The following is a 14,091-nucleotide window of genomic DNA, read 5'->3' as shown; positions in this document are numbered from 1 at the left end:
CGGGACAATGTGGGACATATGTAAACAGAGATAAACTTCTACTATTATACTTCTATACTATAAAAATAGATTTACATTAGTTGGAAAGCATATATGCCTTATGCCATCATGTTGGATGATAACGTTTTAAATCATCAATAAGCTGTTAATTATGACCGACTCTGTGACTGGCACGCAATTCGCCCAGGTTTGAGTGATACAATGTAATTTACTCTTTGGGACCTTTTCAGTCTACTAAATTGAATAAAAGTCTAGTAGGTAAAAATCACATTTTAAAACTGTTCCTGTTTAAAAGTCCATAAAAGTTACATAACATTTTTTGTCAGGAAATCTTATGAATCCACTGAGAGAGAAAAAAATACTGTACACTTCTCTACAGAGAAAAAAAAAAGTATGGATGTAAATGTGCAAACGTAAATTGTGCATATGAATTTCATAAAAACTCAACTTCTATCCGTCTATCTTTTCATAACAACTAAACTTCTGTCTGTCTATCTACTACAGTATCTATCTATCTATTGAGTAGGTGCACCCAAACTTTTCACATTAGCCTATATTGTAAATGCATAGTGTTTTCTTAATTAACAAACACAATTTACATCACATGCTTTGTTTGTGGCTTTTTGCCTCTTAATGTCATCTATCAAAAAAAACAACAAACAGAACAGAACAAGACATGAGCAATATGTAAACTACGCCCCAAAAATGTGGAAATAAGTTTCATATTTCCTTCAACGGGCTTTTGTGCATTTTTCTAAGACGTCTATTGTACTGGGACCATTTCTGGCATCTCTGTCAGTGTGCAAGCTCTGATTGTGGAACAGCAGACGTCATGCATGCTGCAGGTGTCTGAAAGATCTACTGTGACTGACAACAACACACAGCTGGCCAGAACATATCCATCAAACATCACATTCATTCCCCAGGAAAGAGGTAAACTACAGTATCCTGTTTATGATGTAACTCTACAATCAATAGCATAGGCTACCTGTCTAGCGATAGGTATCGTTAAGGTTTTAACGGTGTAATTAGCTACTACCGATACTGTCTTATCCATCCGGTAGGCTACTTTAACGATATTCGTATCGGTTACGGCGGGGTCAGAATTCGCCACAACACCGGGTTTCGGTACCAATCCCCATACCTGTCTGTATGTCTGTCTGTCTATCTATAATGGCACTGAATCAATCCACAGTAGGCTACTCAGCAAATCAAACGTTTATTTGGTTAAATAATGATACAAACAAATAGTGTGGCTTTTTTATATTTTTTAGAACTATTAAAAATATTTGATTGCACTCGACCACAACATGAACAAAACCAGAGATGCTGAGTTGGTTTAAACACGTTTGGGCAGGCTGCATTAGTTTTGAATCTGTAAACACAAATGCTGTCAATCCTCGGCATTTCACAAAATTATATTATTATGCTAAAAGTTATAAAAGAGTATTATTAGAACTTCCTGCTTGTGTTAACAATAAACGTCCCATTTACTTTTACATCGATGTTTATCTTGAAACATTGTGTCCACGTCAACACATAAGCTGATAAGTTTAATGAAACACTTCACAAACTCTGCGATTAACGTTAGTTCAACAAACTTACCGTGAATTCCCTCATTGAAGTGCAATAACAAGATCATGATCCAAAGAGAAAGCCCCATTATAACATCTTCTGTTAAAGAGCTGTTTTCTCCTTCACCTTGAGAAAGTTTGAACAGCGCTGATTAATGAAATAACTAGGTGTTCGTAAATCCCATTATATTCATAGACTTCACAGAAGCTTCAAAACTTCAAAATCACCCTCTTGCATTTAATACATCATGTTTCGGTAGTTAACCCGGTATAAATGGCATTCTTCTCATTGTTTTGATAAATCCTCACAGAGCTCGTGAGAACGCGGTGATCATCGTTCAATGCAAGTAGCTCGATTACGAAAAACAGCAGGAAACATCTGAGGAGTCGCAGAGTCGGGAATAAGCGCCCCCTGTAGGTCACATGGCGACACTGCACGTCACTCCTGCACAAAACCTCAACTTGTTATTTACAGCAGGGGGTTTCAAACTTTTTGAAGATGAAAGGAATGTATTTCCACGTATATTATATTATGAAGACGGCATGCTTTTTGCCAAGTTAAATAATTGATTTTTATACAGGCTATTTTTTAAATATTATTTTATATGTTGTAGTAAAGGCTAGATAGATAGATAGATAGATAGATAGATAGATAGATAGATAAATAGATAGATAGATAGATAGATAGATAGATAGATAGATAGATAGATAGATAGATAGATAGATAGATAGATAGATAGATAGATAGATAGATAGATATACTGTACCGGCCAAAAGTTTTGAAACAATAACTATTACAATTATTATTTTTTAATGTTTTTGAAAGTAGTCTCTTATGCTCATCAAGCCTACATTATTTGATCAAAAATACAGAAAAAAACAGTAATATTGTGAAATATTATTCAAATTTAAAATGATGGTTTTATATGTTAATACTTTATACTTTAAAATATAATTTATTTCTGTGATGCAAAATTAATTTGATGTGATGCCTGATGAATTTTCATCAGCCATTACTCCAGTCTTCAGTGTCACATGATAATTCAGAATAATATAAATCTTTACTATCACTTTTTTTAAAATCAATTTTACACATCCTTGCTGAATAAAAGTATTAATTTCTTTCAAAAAAGAAAGAAAAAAATGACTGACCCCAAACTTTTGAACGGTAGTGTATATTGTTACAAAAGATTTCTATTTTTAAATAAATGCACCTCTTTTTTTATTTCTTTTTTTTATTTATCAAAGAATCCTAAAAATGTATCTCAGGTTATAAAAAAAATATTAAGCAGCACAACTGTTTCCAACATTGATAATAAATCAGCATTTCTAAAGGATCCTGTGACACTGAAGACTGGAGTAATGGCTGATGAAAATTCAGTCTTGCATTACAGAAATAAATTATATTTTAAAGTAGGCTACATTAAAATAGAAAACCATTATTTTAAATTGTAATAATATTTATTTTATTAATATTTAGTTTATTAGTATTTTTGATGAGCATAAAAGACTTAAATGTTTCCAAACTTCATATATCATCATATCTTATCATATGGTATCATGGTGTTAAGCACCGGTGAGCTAGTGGCCTCTAGTGGTCAAACTCAGCACTGTCTGTCCCGCTGGGCCGGAATGAAGCTTGACTGCGCACACTGTAGTAGGAAGTTCCCCTCCAAAACTTTTAGGAAACAATCCTGTTCGACCAGCAGCCGACCCTATAGCGCTTATATCATGGTAAGTCCGAAAACGGGCCATATTTCAATGACAACTCCTATTGATGTCTCATTGCATTATTATTCATGCTTTCACTGAATGACTAATGAATTTGAAGTAGATAAAACCGATGATTGTGTTTTGACGCCAGTCAAGGAGGGATTTAGGCACCAAGGTGAAAGCACTACGCCGTAACGTTTTCTTTGACTAGTTACGACTTGTCTTGAAATGTTAATAGTACGTTAACACATTAGACCTGTTTTGAAAGAGACCGGCTTTAGTAATGTGTTACTGTGATAGGCATACTTGTGCGTCGCATTTTGGATCGGTTTGGATGGATTCAAGGGCCGTGTCTCAACACGTAGTGTGCTGCCTATCTAGACAGCAGTTTTCGGCACTTGTGCTTGGTAATAATTATATTGTACTTTGATGTATGGGTCAATGACATGGAACTGGGTATTTTTTTTAAAGCCTTATAGATTGTATCATTTTTATTTTTTGTAACTGAAAAATGCAATTAATAAAAAAAACAGTTTTTAATTAGTCGATTTAATTAATGTATTGTTCATATAAACAGTGAACATATCTCATTTAAAATATTATTTGAAAAGCTTTTGTCCACTAAATCAATATCACTGTGACCATTTATTGACCATTTGTCACTGTGACACCTTTATGACTGTGCCAATGTTATTAATATGAAAATGGCACATTGAGAAATGGTTTAAATGTTAAAAAAGTAATATCAGACATCCTTGCATATCATTGACCCATATAAACCCAATGTAACTAAATGATTATCATCATAAATTAATATACCTGGTATTTAGATGTTGCACAAATGTCTTAGAACACAATGATATTAACATGCTAAATGAAACGAACACCTAGTTTTAGACAAGAATCATTTATTAGTATGGTGTAGGGCCTCCTTTTGCGGCGAAACAGCATCAGTTCGTCTTGGAATGACTGATAGAAGTCCTTCACAGTAGCCAGAGGGATTTTGAGCCATTCCTCTTCCAGAACAGCGGTCAGGTCACTGTGATGCTGGTGGAGGAAAATGTTTTTTTTACTCGCTCCTCCAGAACACCTCAAAGTGGCTCAAAACTATTTAGATCTGTCACTAGCTGTGTGTATTGGTGCATTATCACACTGATACACGGCACTCCCTTCAGGGTACAATGTTTGAACCATTAGGTGCACATGGTCCTCCAGAATGGTTCGGTAAGTACAGTAGGGAAAGTCATGATATTGCAGCCCAAACCATCACTGATCCACTCCTGTGCTTCACTCTGAGCAGCAACAGTCCAGGTGTTAAAACTCTTTAGGGCTTCTCCACACCGTAACTCCCACTGATGTGGGAAAGACAGTGAAGGTGGAATCATCAGAGAACAATACTTGTCCACAGCCAAAGATTTGCACTGTTGGCACCATTGAAACCAACATTTGGCATTAGCATGAGTGAGCAAAGGTTTGGCAATAGCAGCCCGTCCATGAATATTGACTCTGTGGAGCTCTAGACAAACAGGAGAGTCAATGTGCACATTTAATTCTAGAGTGAGCTGGGCAGTTGTGGTTTTATGTTTTCTGGATACAATCTGGGTTAGTACCTGGACATCTCTTTCAGACATTTTCCCCTTGCATCCACAGTTACTCCTGTTGAATGTGGTTTTGAGACACAGCCATTGTCTTCTCACATGGATCATGTTGCTTGCGTATTCATGAGATGTGCAAACTGAGATGAAGTATACGGTGTCCAGTTAGAAAACGCCGGCTTTCTACACACACTAACACATACATGAATATCAGAAGCATGGCACGGGATGTACAGTGTGCACTTCAGAGGGCAAAACACAAAATATCATCTTTGGAGAATGAGTTGTCTATAAAGTGAGTATGATGGCATCTTAGTCATTATACAGTTACATTGATGTGCATAGTGAGACATAATGCAAATATCAATGATGTGGCTGAAACGTATTGCTCCTGGGGTCTAGATTTTAATTTAGTACATATATTTATTGTGCATTTAGCAAGATGTCTGTAGTGTATGGAACGATGTTAGTTAACAGAAATTGGATGCCACACTTTGTTAATGTCAGCTGATAGCCACAGTCTTGTCTCCTATACATCAGAGACATTTTTAACATTTAGGTTGGTCTCGTAGACGGTTGAAAGACAGTGTTTTATTTGTTTGTATTTATGTTTTGGTCAGATGATTCTGTGATGCTTATGTGGTTGTAAGACTTCCAAAAACAGTGGTACAGAAAGGACTTTAGATGATTTGAACTGTGACTATTTTATTAGATATATAATATCAAAAAAGTGGAGTCTGCAAACAAATGATGCTAGAGCTTTCTTCCCTTCACATTCACACTGGCCTTCTAGCAGACTGAGTATCCACGGGTGTAGTTTATTACATAAACTGTGTGATTGTGCTATATTTCTTTAAGGCAAGACACCACAGGTGAAATGGGAAATTTATTTAACTAATAAGCAGTATATCACCATACTTTCCCCCAATTGATTAATCACAGTAATTAATACACTTGCTTTGTATTACAGGTTTTCGGAAATGTTGTGTTTAAATATGCAAATGTGGCATTATTTAGTTATTATGCAAATATTGTTTATAAATGTACATAAATGCCCATTACAGAAATCTGAACATTGTATAAAGCCGGGTTCAAAGTTTCAGTTTCTTGACATAGGTCTACACTATAAGTATTAGGACACACCTCTTAATTATTGAATTCAGGTGTTTTAATCTGCACCTCTACCGCTCCATTTACAAACATTTGTGGGAAAAAATGGGTTGTTCTGAAGAGCTCAGTGTATTCAAGCATGGTACTGTGATAGGATTTCACCTTTGCAATTAGTCAGTTCGTGAAATTTCATCTCTGCTAGATATTGCACTGTCAACTTTAAGTGGTATTATTGGAAAGTGGAAACGTTTAGAAACAGCAGCAGGCATGAAGCGGAAGACTTTGTATAGTCAGAGGCTGTCACTTTTGAATAGTTTGTGCTTGCTGTTTAATAATTATTTGAAACTTAGCTAACTGGCTGGCAGCTCCAGTAGCAAGATGAAAAGATTTATCTTGAACTGTGTCAAACCCTAATTAAACAAATTAATAATCAATTAAAAAGTAATTTATACCTGTATGATATTACACTGTAGCTGCATTGGACAGGCAGATTGAAAATATGGATGGATGGATGGATGGATGATTTAGCTTCTCGTCAGGCACAGGAATTCACAGTAGATTATCTTACGATCCTCCCCTCCCCCCCAGTCAAGGGTTGGGATACAGAGTAACATGTAAAAATTAAACCAAAATAAGAAACGGAAAATGTAAAGGATTTCCTTCAGTCCTCTGCCCAAACTTAGTTTATTTTTAATCATACAAAGAAAATGGAAGCAGTGTTTTAAAACAACAAACAAAAGAGTAACTAACTACTAAGAGGGGAACTAAATAAAAAAGTTAAGAAATACATAAAAAGATAAGAATAGATAGTAAGAATACATTGTAAATACATACAAAAGATAAGAAATCAACATAAGGCTTCCCTCTACTCCATAACTAAACAAAAAACAGGGATAAACATTTATTTTTGAAAAGAAAATGGCACCATCTCCCCACAGCTTTAAAAAAAAAAGACAATTTGCAGATATGAGAGACAGAAACAATACCTTTTAATACCTTTCACACCATTTGAAATTCAGTAGGACAACACAAGCTTTTGCAACACACAAGTCAGGTATAGGGTAGAAGTGACCCTCCCTGAAGCAGTGCTCTTCCTGCCCTCTTAGGGCCTTTTTACACCTGGTCACCTCATACGTTTTCTCTGATCAAAATCCGATCACTCAAACCACTTGAGATACATTCCAGACAAAACTGGACAAGTTTAAATGCATCTGGTTGTTGAAACCACATATGTAAATTTTACTTCTTCCAAAATGCTGAAAAAAAATAAACGTGTGAGAGCATGATAGGATATGTGACATGTTATCCGTATGTTATATGGCAGCCCTACTGTAACACTCATCGTCATGCATGAATAGCTTAGCATCTCTGCAGCAATCCAATGTGCAAACTACCACAAAGGACGTACGCGGTAACACCCCAACCACCAAGAATACAAACTTGGGTTTGTTTGTAGTAAAATACTTTCACTCTTACCATTTACATTAGGAAAGGAAGGTACAAGGGACAAATAGAGAAATCTCTTTATACTCTAGTCTAGAGAGCATCCGCCATAACATTTTCAGTGCCTTTCGTGTGTCGAATGTCCAGATTATATTCCTGGACAGCAAGCGACCACCTTAAAGGCCCCCTAAAGTCAAAATTTTAGTTTTTTAGCTTTTAGTATGACTATGTTAGACTTAAGGTTATGAATAAACTGGTGTGTTCCAAAACAATGACAAAATTCGCATTTAGGAGATATACGCATTGAAAACTTACTGTCAGGTTTCTGTCTCTTCTGTCTAGTCTATTTCTCAGTTTTGTGACAGAGCCCTGACACTCCTGTTTGTCTTGTCTGTGTGCCTTGTTTCATGTGCTTTCATGTAATTTTTTTATCTTGAACTGTGTAGCACGCAGCTTGTGTTTTACACTGGCTGTGTGGTTTCATGTTGTCATGTTTTGTGTGAACTAGTGGCTTATGAGTGTTCTCATTGCGTGTTCATGTCTCGTTTTGTGTGAGCACATGGCTTATGATTTGTTTTACTGGACAAAAACACTGTGCTTGTGTTTTATGTCATGTTTGGTGTGAGCACATGGCTTGTCACGTGTTTCCTTGTAGTGTGGGGAATTGTGTTATTTTAGGAACGGTTCATATAGATTTTTGCAACTGGTGTTTTTTTACTTGCTAGGACCCCACTGAATACAAAACAACCTGTTTCCAATTTTTTCTTCATTTTTAGTGCCAAAATTCAAGATGGCAGACAACATATGCAGAAAAATCGCAGAAAATAAAATATATAATATTTTCACTTCTATAAAGGCTTTAAAATGTACAACTTTTTAATGAATGTATTCTTAATAAGGCAGACAAGTGAGACACAGACTATTTTCAAAATATTTATTGGATCATTTGCCAAAACAATTGGAAAAAATGAAGAAAAAAATCTGCATTTTGTTTCATTATTGAAGAGTTCCAAAACAGTCAGTCATTGTCACTCAAGTATTTATACCGTAGGACGTCATCAACAGGAATTCGGAGGGTTTGAGTCTCCAGCTGGTGAATTGCATCTTGGTCCTGTTTAGAGCGTACAACCAATTTTGTGTTCCTCGGAGGTACTGTGTCCAGCTGCCACAGTTTTTGCACATTGTGGTGGATGTCATCAGGTGGGCATTTAAAGGAGATATATTGACACTTGGTGGAGGGAGAGCTAACAATATCTCTAGCAGGGCCCTGTAACGTCCAGCCGAGACAGTTTTTGATTGCTACAGGGGTTCCGGGGGGGCCTAACTTTACAGGCAGTGTTGGAGTGATAAGGCGAGTATGATCAGCTCCTATGAGTAGAAGGGGGCTTACGTTATGCTGCTTCAAGGGAATCTGCCAGAGATGACTGTAGCACTGCTGGAGGGATTTCACAGGATGAGAATGTTCGGATAAGGAAAGCTGATCAGCAGTGAAGGCATGCCTGATGGCATAGGATTTCTCTGGATGGGCCTTCGGAATGAGGGTGACGGACACGGCGGCACCGTTTAGAGTCTGGACATCCTGTCTCACCGTCCTCAGCTTCAAGCTCTCAGACTCTCCTACCAACTGGAGTTTCTGGGTGGCAGGATGCAGAAGAATCGTACGTTCTGACCCATCATCCAATATGGCATAAGTGTCTAGGGACTTGTTCCCATTACGTAGGGTCACTTCAACTACCTTCAGCAGCACTTTATTGCAATCGCTAGGATGGTCTAGGTAGAAATTCTGCACTTGCTTCTGGTTGATGTTGCATAGAACCTGCAGATATGTCCCATTACATTGGTTGCAGCATCCCTTCAGATCACACTGGTTTGCAAAGTGGTCTCATGCACACCGCCAGCAGCGTTTCTGTCCTTGTATCCAACTAGTTCTCTGATCTTCAGTGAGCTGGAGGAAGTCCACGAATTTACTGACGTGATGTTCAGGGGAGTTACAGTAAGCACTCACTGGACAGCGTGTGGATGTAGTGTGGGGGAGGAACTGACTGGCTCTAGGAGGAGCTATCTGGACTTAAGGGGAGTCATTTGGGAAGTCTTGCTACCATGAAGTATAGCTGTAGCTCTGAATGGGTGAAAGGGTGGTGGCCTTGGTCGGACGGGCTGAAAGGTTCTCTCCCTTCTTGGCTGGCAGCGGGTTCCCTGTTGCAGCCAGGAGGAGAAATCTTGGAGGTTATAGGAACCTGGTCTGCTCAAAATCATGCTTCTCTTAAACTGACAAAAACGCTCACTGGGTAGTTCCTCTAATAGCCGCTCGACATGTGAGCCACAGGCAAGCTCAGAAAGACCTTCATGGCCCATTGACTGGAGGAGACCCACTAAGGCCTGTACTCTAAGGGAAAACTGATCTAGGGCTCTACCATCACCTATCTGGATAGCAGGCATTTCCATTATAGCCTGGAGCTCTCTCAGAGCAAGCTGTCTGGGTTGGCCATAATGCTCATCTAGGGCCCGAATAGCGAGTGTAGGGATCATGGGCATAAACATAAGCTAAAGCAAGCCGCTTCACCTGATCTACCTTTAAGTGATCCAGTAAGATGTGATATTTATACTGCTCCGACTCTCCTGGATCCAACAAGTTGGATAGGGCCATCTTCAACATCATATACTGGCTTTCATCCTCTCTAGTAAGATCAGGGAATGAGAGACCTTCTATCTTGCTATATGACTGCAGTCGGCCTGAAGGGGGAGCTAAATGGCTTGGTTGGGCTGCAGAAGTAAAGTGGTGAGGCTGCACATTGCGAGGCTGGTATGCTGGCTGGGCAGAGTGGGTCATAGCTCTAGGCAAAATTTGAGGTGACGACATGTAGGCTGGGAGCAAGGGGTTACGTGAGACTGGGACTTGACAGGTGGCAGGGAACTGACTATGGTCAGAAGGATTCGTGTGCTGCCAGGACTGAACTAAGGGCTGAATGGCAGGGGCACATGTTACAGGAGGTGGATAAGAAAGGTGCTGCCGAGGTGGGGAAGAAAAGGGCTTAGTCACTTGTGGTAGCCTGGGGTGGCATTGCAGCATACTTGGCTTGTGATGCTACTAAATGAGGGCCAAGGTTTTCAGGGGATGGTCCTGAACGAGACCGTGAGGAGTGGCCTTTACCAAGCATACAGCGCTGGATTAGTCTACCTTGATTTCTTACTTCTAGTAACTGCTGTAGGAGCTCAGTTTGAGGGTCAGGAATTGGGGCTACATGAGGGTCATATGGGTACTCAGGGGCTAGGGCTCTTCCGGAAGAGACAGGTGAGGGAGGCTCTGTTGCTGGCTCAGGCTCTTCTGGTGGTTCCGGCTCTTCATCCTCCTCGCTGGGTAGTTGAGGTGGGTCTTCATCCTCCTCAGACTCTGTGGTTGATACTGAGGTCCAACACCACAGATGTCTGCAGAGTGAAATGGTGGTGGCTCTGGTGCTTCAGCAGGTTGTCGTGGCCGCTGACCATATTCCATGACCTAGTCATCATAGCGTACAGGACGCAGGGCTTGGCGATGAGGACGCTGAAGTAACGAAGGCAAGGAGACTGGGCATCTCCACTGGTCGTCAATGGCTCCGGCTCGAAGGACCATGAAAAGGAGGTTTGAGAGGGATGTGTAGGTGGCTGGCTTGAGACCAGTGGAAGTGTCGGTAAGAACAATCTTGTCCAGTCACTTTAATTACACAATGTCTTTCTTTATTTGGTATGTTTGTATATGTGTGGTTTCTAGGAGGGAAAGGATCTGGGATACAATTAGCTACATAATGCCACAATACAAGGCCACAATCCATTTGAATGACAATCAAACTTTTGTATAAGAACTTAGAATGCAGGATGTTAGCTAGGTAGTCTACAAACAAAGTCAATACATAAATTCCCTCTGCCCCGTAATTAAAGAGCTGATAATGCCTATAAATACTCAAATGCACTTATTCTACAACTAGCACAGTCACATGAGCAATATAAACTGTTCAATCTAACAGTACATTTAAACAGACTGAAAGGAAGGTAGTGCACATTTTCTCATAATTAACATAACATCAAAAGAGAAACGTATGGAACTTACAGAGTTCAATAACGCACACAAGGCATGAGACACAGCATTTCCAGCAGCAACACACCAAGATTCTTCCATGTGGCATGAACAAAGAGAAAGGGCTGTGTGTACAGGTGCTGTCTAATAAAGTCTGTGGCTGATTGGAGCTAATTAGTTGAAGGTGTGGTGAACAGGATGGGGAACTGAGTGAAAGAAAAATGGGGCGTGGCAACTGCAGGACAGAGAGGAAAACTTCCAAACATCACCCATGGTCATATTTATTACCTAAGTCATTCAATTAATTAGAAAATGTATGTATATAATGATATACCTAACATATATCCATTTGAAATGTTTAAAAAGGCGATTATTTGCAATTTTTGGTGATATATCCGCCATCTTGGATTCTGGGCCTGAGCAGCCCGGGAAAAAATCGGAAACAGGTAGTTTTGTAAACTATAGGGTCTGAAGAAGTCAAAAAACATCATTTGCAAAAATCTATATGAAATGTTCCAAACACTTTATTTTGCTACATATGGCCCTGCACTATTGTGTCATGTGCTCTCCTGTCGATTGTCACTCTAGCCGAGGGATGGGCAACTCCGGTCCTCGAGGGCCACTGTCCTGCAGAGTTTAGCTCCAACCCTAATTAAACACACCTGAACAAGCTAATCAATGTTTTCAGGATTACAAAAAAAAATATTGTCAGGGTTGGAGCTAAACTGTGCAGGACGGTGGCCCTCGAGGACCGGAGTTATACCATCCCTGCTCTAGCCCCTCTCATCTTGTGACCTGGTTATTGATTAATTTGCCCCACCTGTCCTCCCTCATTACCTGCTTTGTTTGATCTCCCTATTTATTCTCCCTGTGTTTGCAGTCCTGTACTGGTTCGTCATCGTAACTTTACAATGTTAAGTTCCTCCTGTGTGTTATCAAGTCAAGTCAGTGTTTTTTTTTCCTCCTTGGGGGTAGGTTTTGTTTGTATTTTGTTTTATTTTTTATTGTTAATAAAAAGCCATTGTTTCCTGCTCTTGAGTCCTCGCTACTTCGACCTTCCCAAAACCTGACAGAACGAACCAGGGGCGCGAATAACGGGCTTTATGCAGGACACATGGAAGATTGGGTGAATGCGCCGAAGGTTAGCGGATAACTTAAGCTTGACAGAGACAGGACTAAGAATTTCAAGGACACGGAACGGACCGACAAACCTTGGTGCAGGCTTACGCAAAGAGGATTGGAGAGGAAGATTAGTAGAGGACAGCCAAAGCATCTGACCCACAGAATAACGAGGGCTCTTGACTCGACGCCTATTAGCAAACCGTCGGGTACGGGAACGGGACTTGCAAAGAGCAGATCTAACTCCTCTCCAAGTGCGTTTAGCACGCTGAATAAAGGCTTGGACGGATGGTAATTTAGAGTCGCAGTCTTGTGAGGAGAATAGCGGGGGCTGGTAACCAAGACAACACTGAAACGGGGATAACCCTTTAGCGGAGGACGGTGCGGAATTAAAGGCGTACTCAGCCCAGGGAAGCTGTTCAGACCAGGAGGCAGGGTTACGCAACGTGAGGCTGCGGAGAATACGACCGATAGTCTTGCTCGTTCGGCCTGGCCATTGGTTTGAGGGTGGAAACCGCCGTCTTCCACTCGTCCCCTTCCCTGATGCGAATCAGATGGTACGCATTACGAAGATCCAGTTTAGTAAAAGACCTTGGCCCCCTGCAAGATCTCGAAGGCAGATGACATGAGCGGCAAGGGATACCGATTCTTGACAGTGGGACAGAGAGAGAATAGAGTCTCCCGCGAGGGGGAGTAGTGCCAGGAAGAAGGTCGATGCCACAGTCATACGGCCGATGGGGAGGGAGAGAAGTGGCCCTGGAACGACTAAAGACCGCTCGAAGATCATGGTACTCCTCCGGGACCCCTGACAAATCACCTGGCTCCTCCTGAAAAACAGAAACAGAAGAGACAGGAGGAACAGCTGACAACAAACATTTAACATGACACGACAAACTCCAAGAAAGAATAGAGCCATTAGACCAATTAATCTGAGGATTATGTTCAACTAACCAGGGATGGCCTAAAACAACATGATTAAAAGGTGAATGTAGAACTAGAAAAGAAATTGTCTCTTGATGACTGCCTGAGACGGTGAGACTCACCAGGGCAGTAGAATATCGCACTCGACAGAGAATACTACCATCGAGGGCGTGGAGAGGAGAGGATTCCTTCTGAATAATGAGGGGGATCCCCTGCTCTCGAGCCCAGGTCTCATCAATGAAATTGCCTTCGGCGCCCGAGTCGATAAGGACCACACATGAGACGGAAACTCCTGGACAATGGAGATGGGCCGGAAAAGTAGTGCGAGTGCGTGGCGGAGGGTCTAGGGTAGAAGCGCTCCCAGGTACCCTCTCTCTACTGGTGAGCCCTGGCTTTTACCGGGCAGGTGGCGACAAGATGGGAGGCAGATCCACAGTACATACACAGCCCGGCCAAAATGCGGCGTTGGCGCTCAACAGCGGAGATACGCAGCCCTCCCAGTTGCATGGGTTCGGTCTCGGCAGTGGCGGAGGAAGCTGAGGGGGTCGGAGAAGCAGAGAGAAAA

The 14,091-nt window shown here is 40.7% G+C and overlaps 2 protein-coding genes across 4 annotated transcripts in view; one reads left to right on the top strand and one right to left on the bottom strand.

Moving 5' to 3' along the window:
- Positions 1-1,934, bottom strand: part of tyro3 (TYRO3 protein tyrosine kinase) — a 35,485-nt gene extending 33,551 nt beyond the window's left edge. The window contains exon 1 of the mRNA XM_077238940.1: positions 1,606-1,934. Within this exon, the coding sequence (XP_077095055.1) occupies positions 1,606-1,663 (58 nt within the window). The 5' untranslated portion in view covers positions 1,664-1,934. The remainder of the gene's footprint in view (positions 1-1,605) is intronic.
- A 1,251-nt stretch (positions 1,935-3,185) lies between these two features.
- mipol1 (mirror-image polydactyly 1) overlaps positions 3,186-14,091 on the top strand; it is a 103,920-nt gene continuing 93,014 nt past the window's right edge. For all 3 annotated transcript variants that reach the window (XM_077238952.1, XM_077238951.1, XM_077238950.1), the window contains exon 1: positions 3,186-3,308. The gene's annotated coding sequence lies outside the window, so the exon portion shown is untranslated. The remainder of the gene's footprint in view (positions 3,309-14,091) is intronic.

The sequence above is a fragment of the Siphateles boraxobius genome, unplaced genomic scaffold, assembly GCF_051911475.1.
Source record: "Siphateles boraxobius isolate OS27281-9 unplaced genomic scaffold, OSU_SipBor_1 22, whole genome shotgun sequence".
Taxonomy (NCBI): Eukaryota; Metazoa; Chordata; class Actinopteri; order Cypriniformes; family Leuciscidae; genus Siphateles; species Siphateles boraxobius.
Note: the sequence above shows the minus strand (reverse complement) of the source record. Positions and strands in the feature narration are given on the sequence as shown.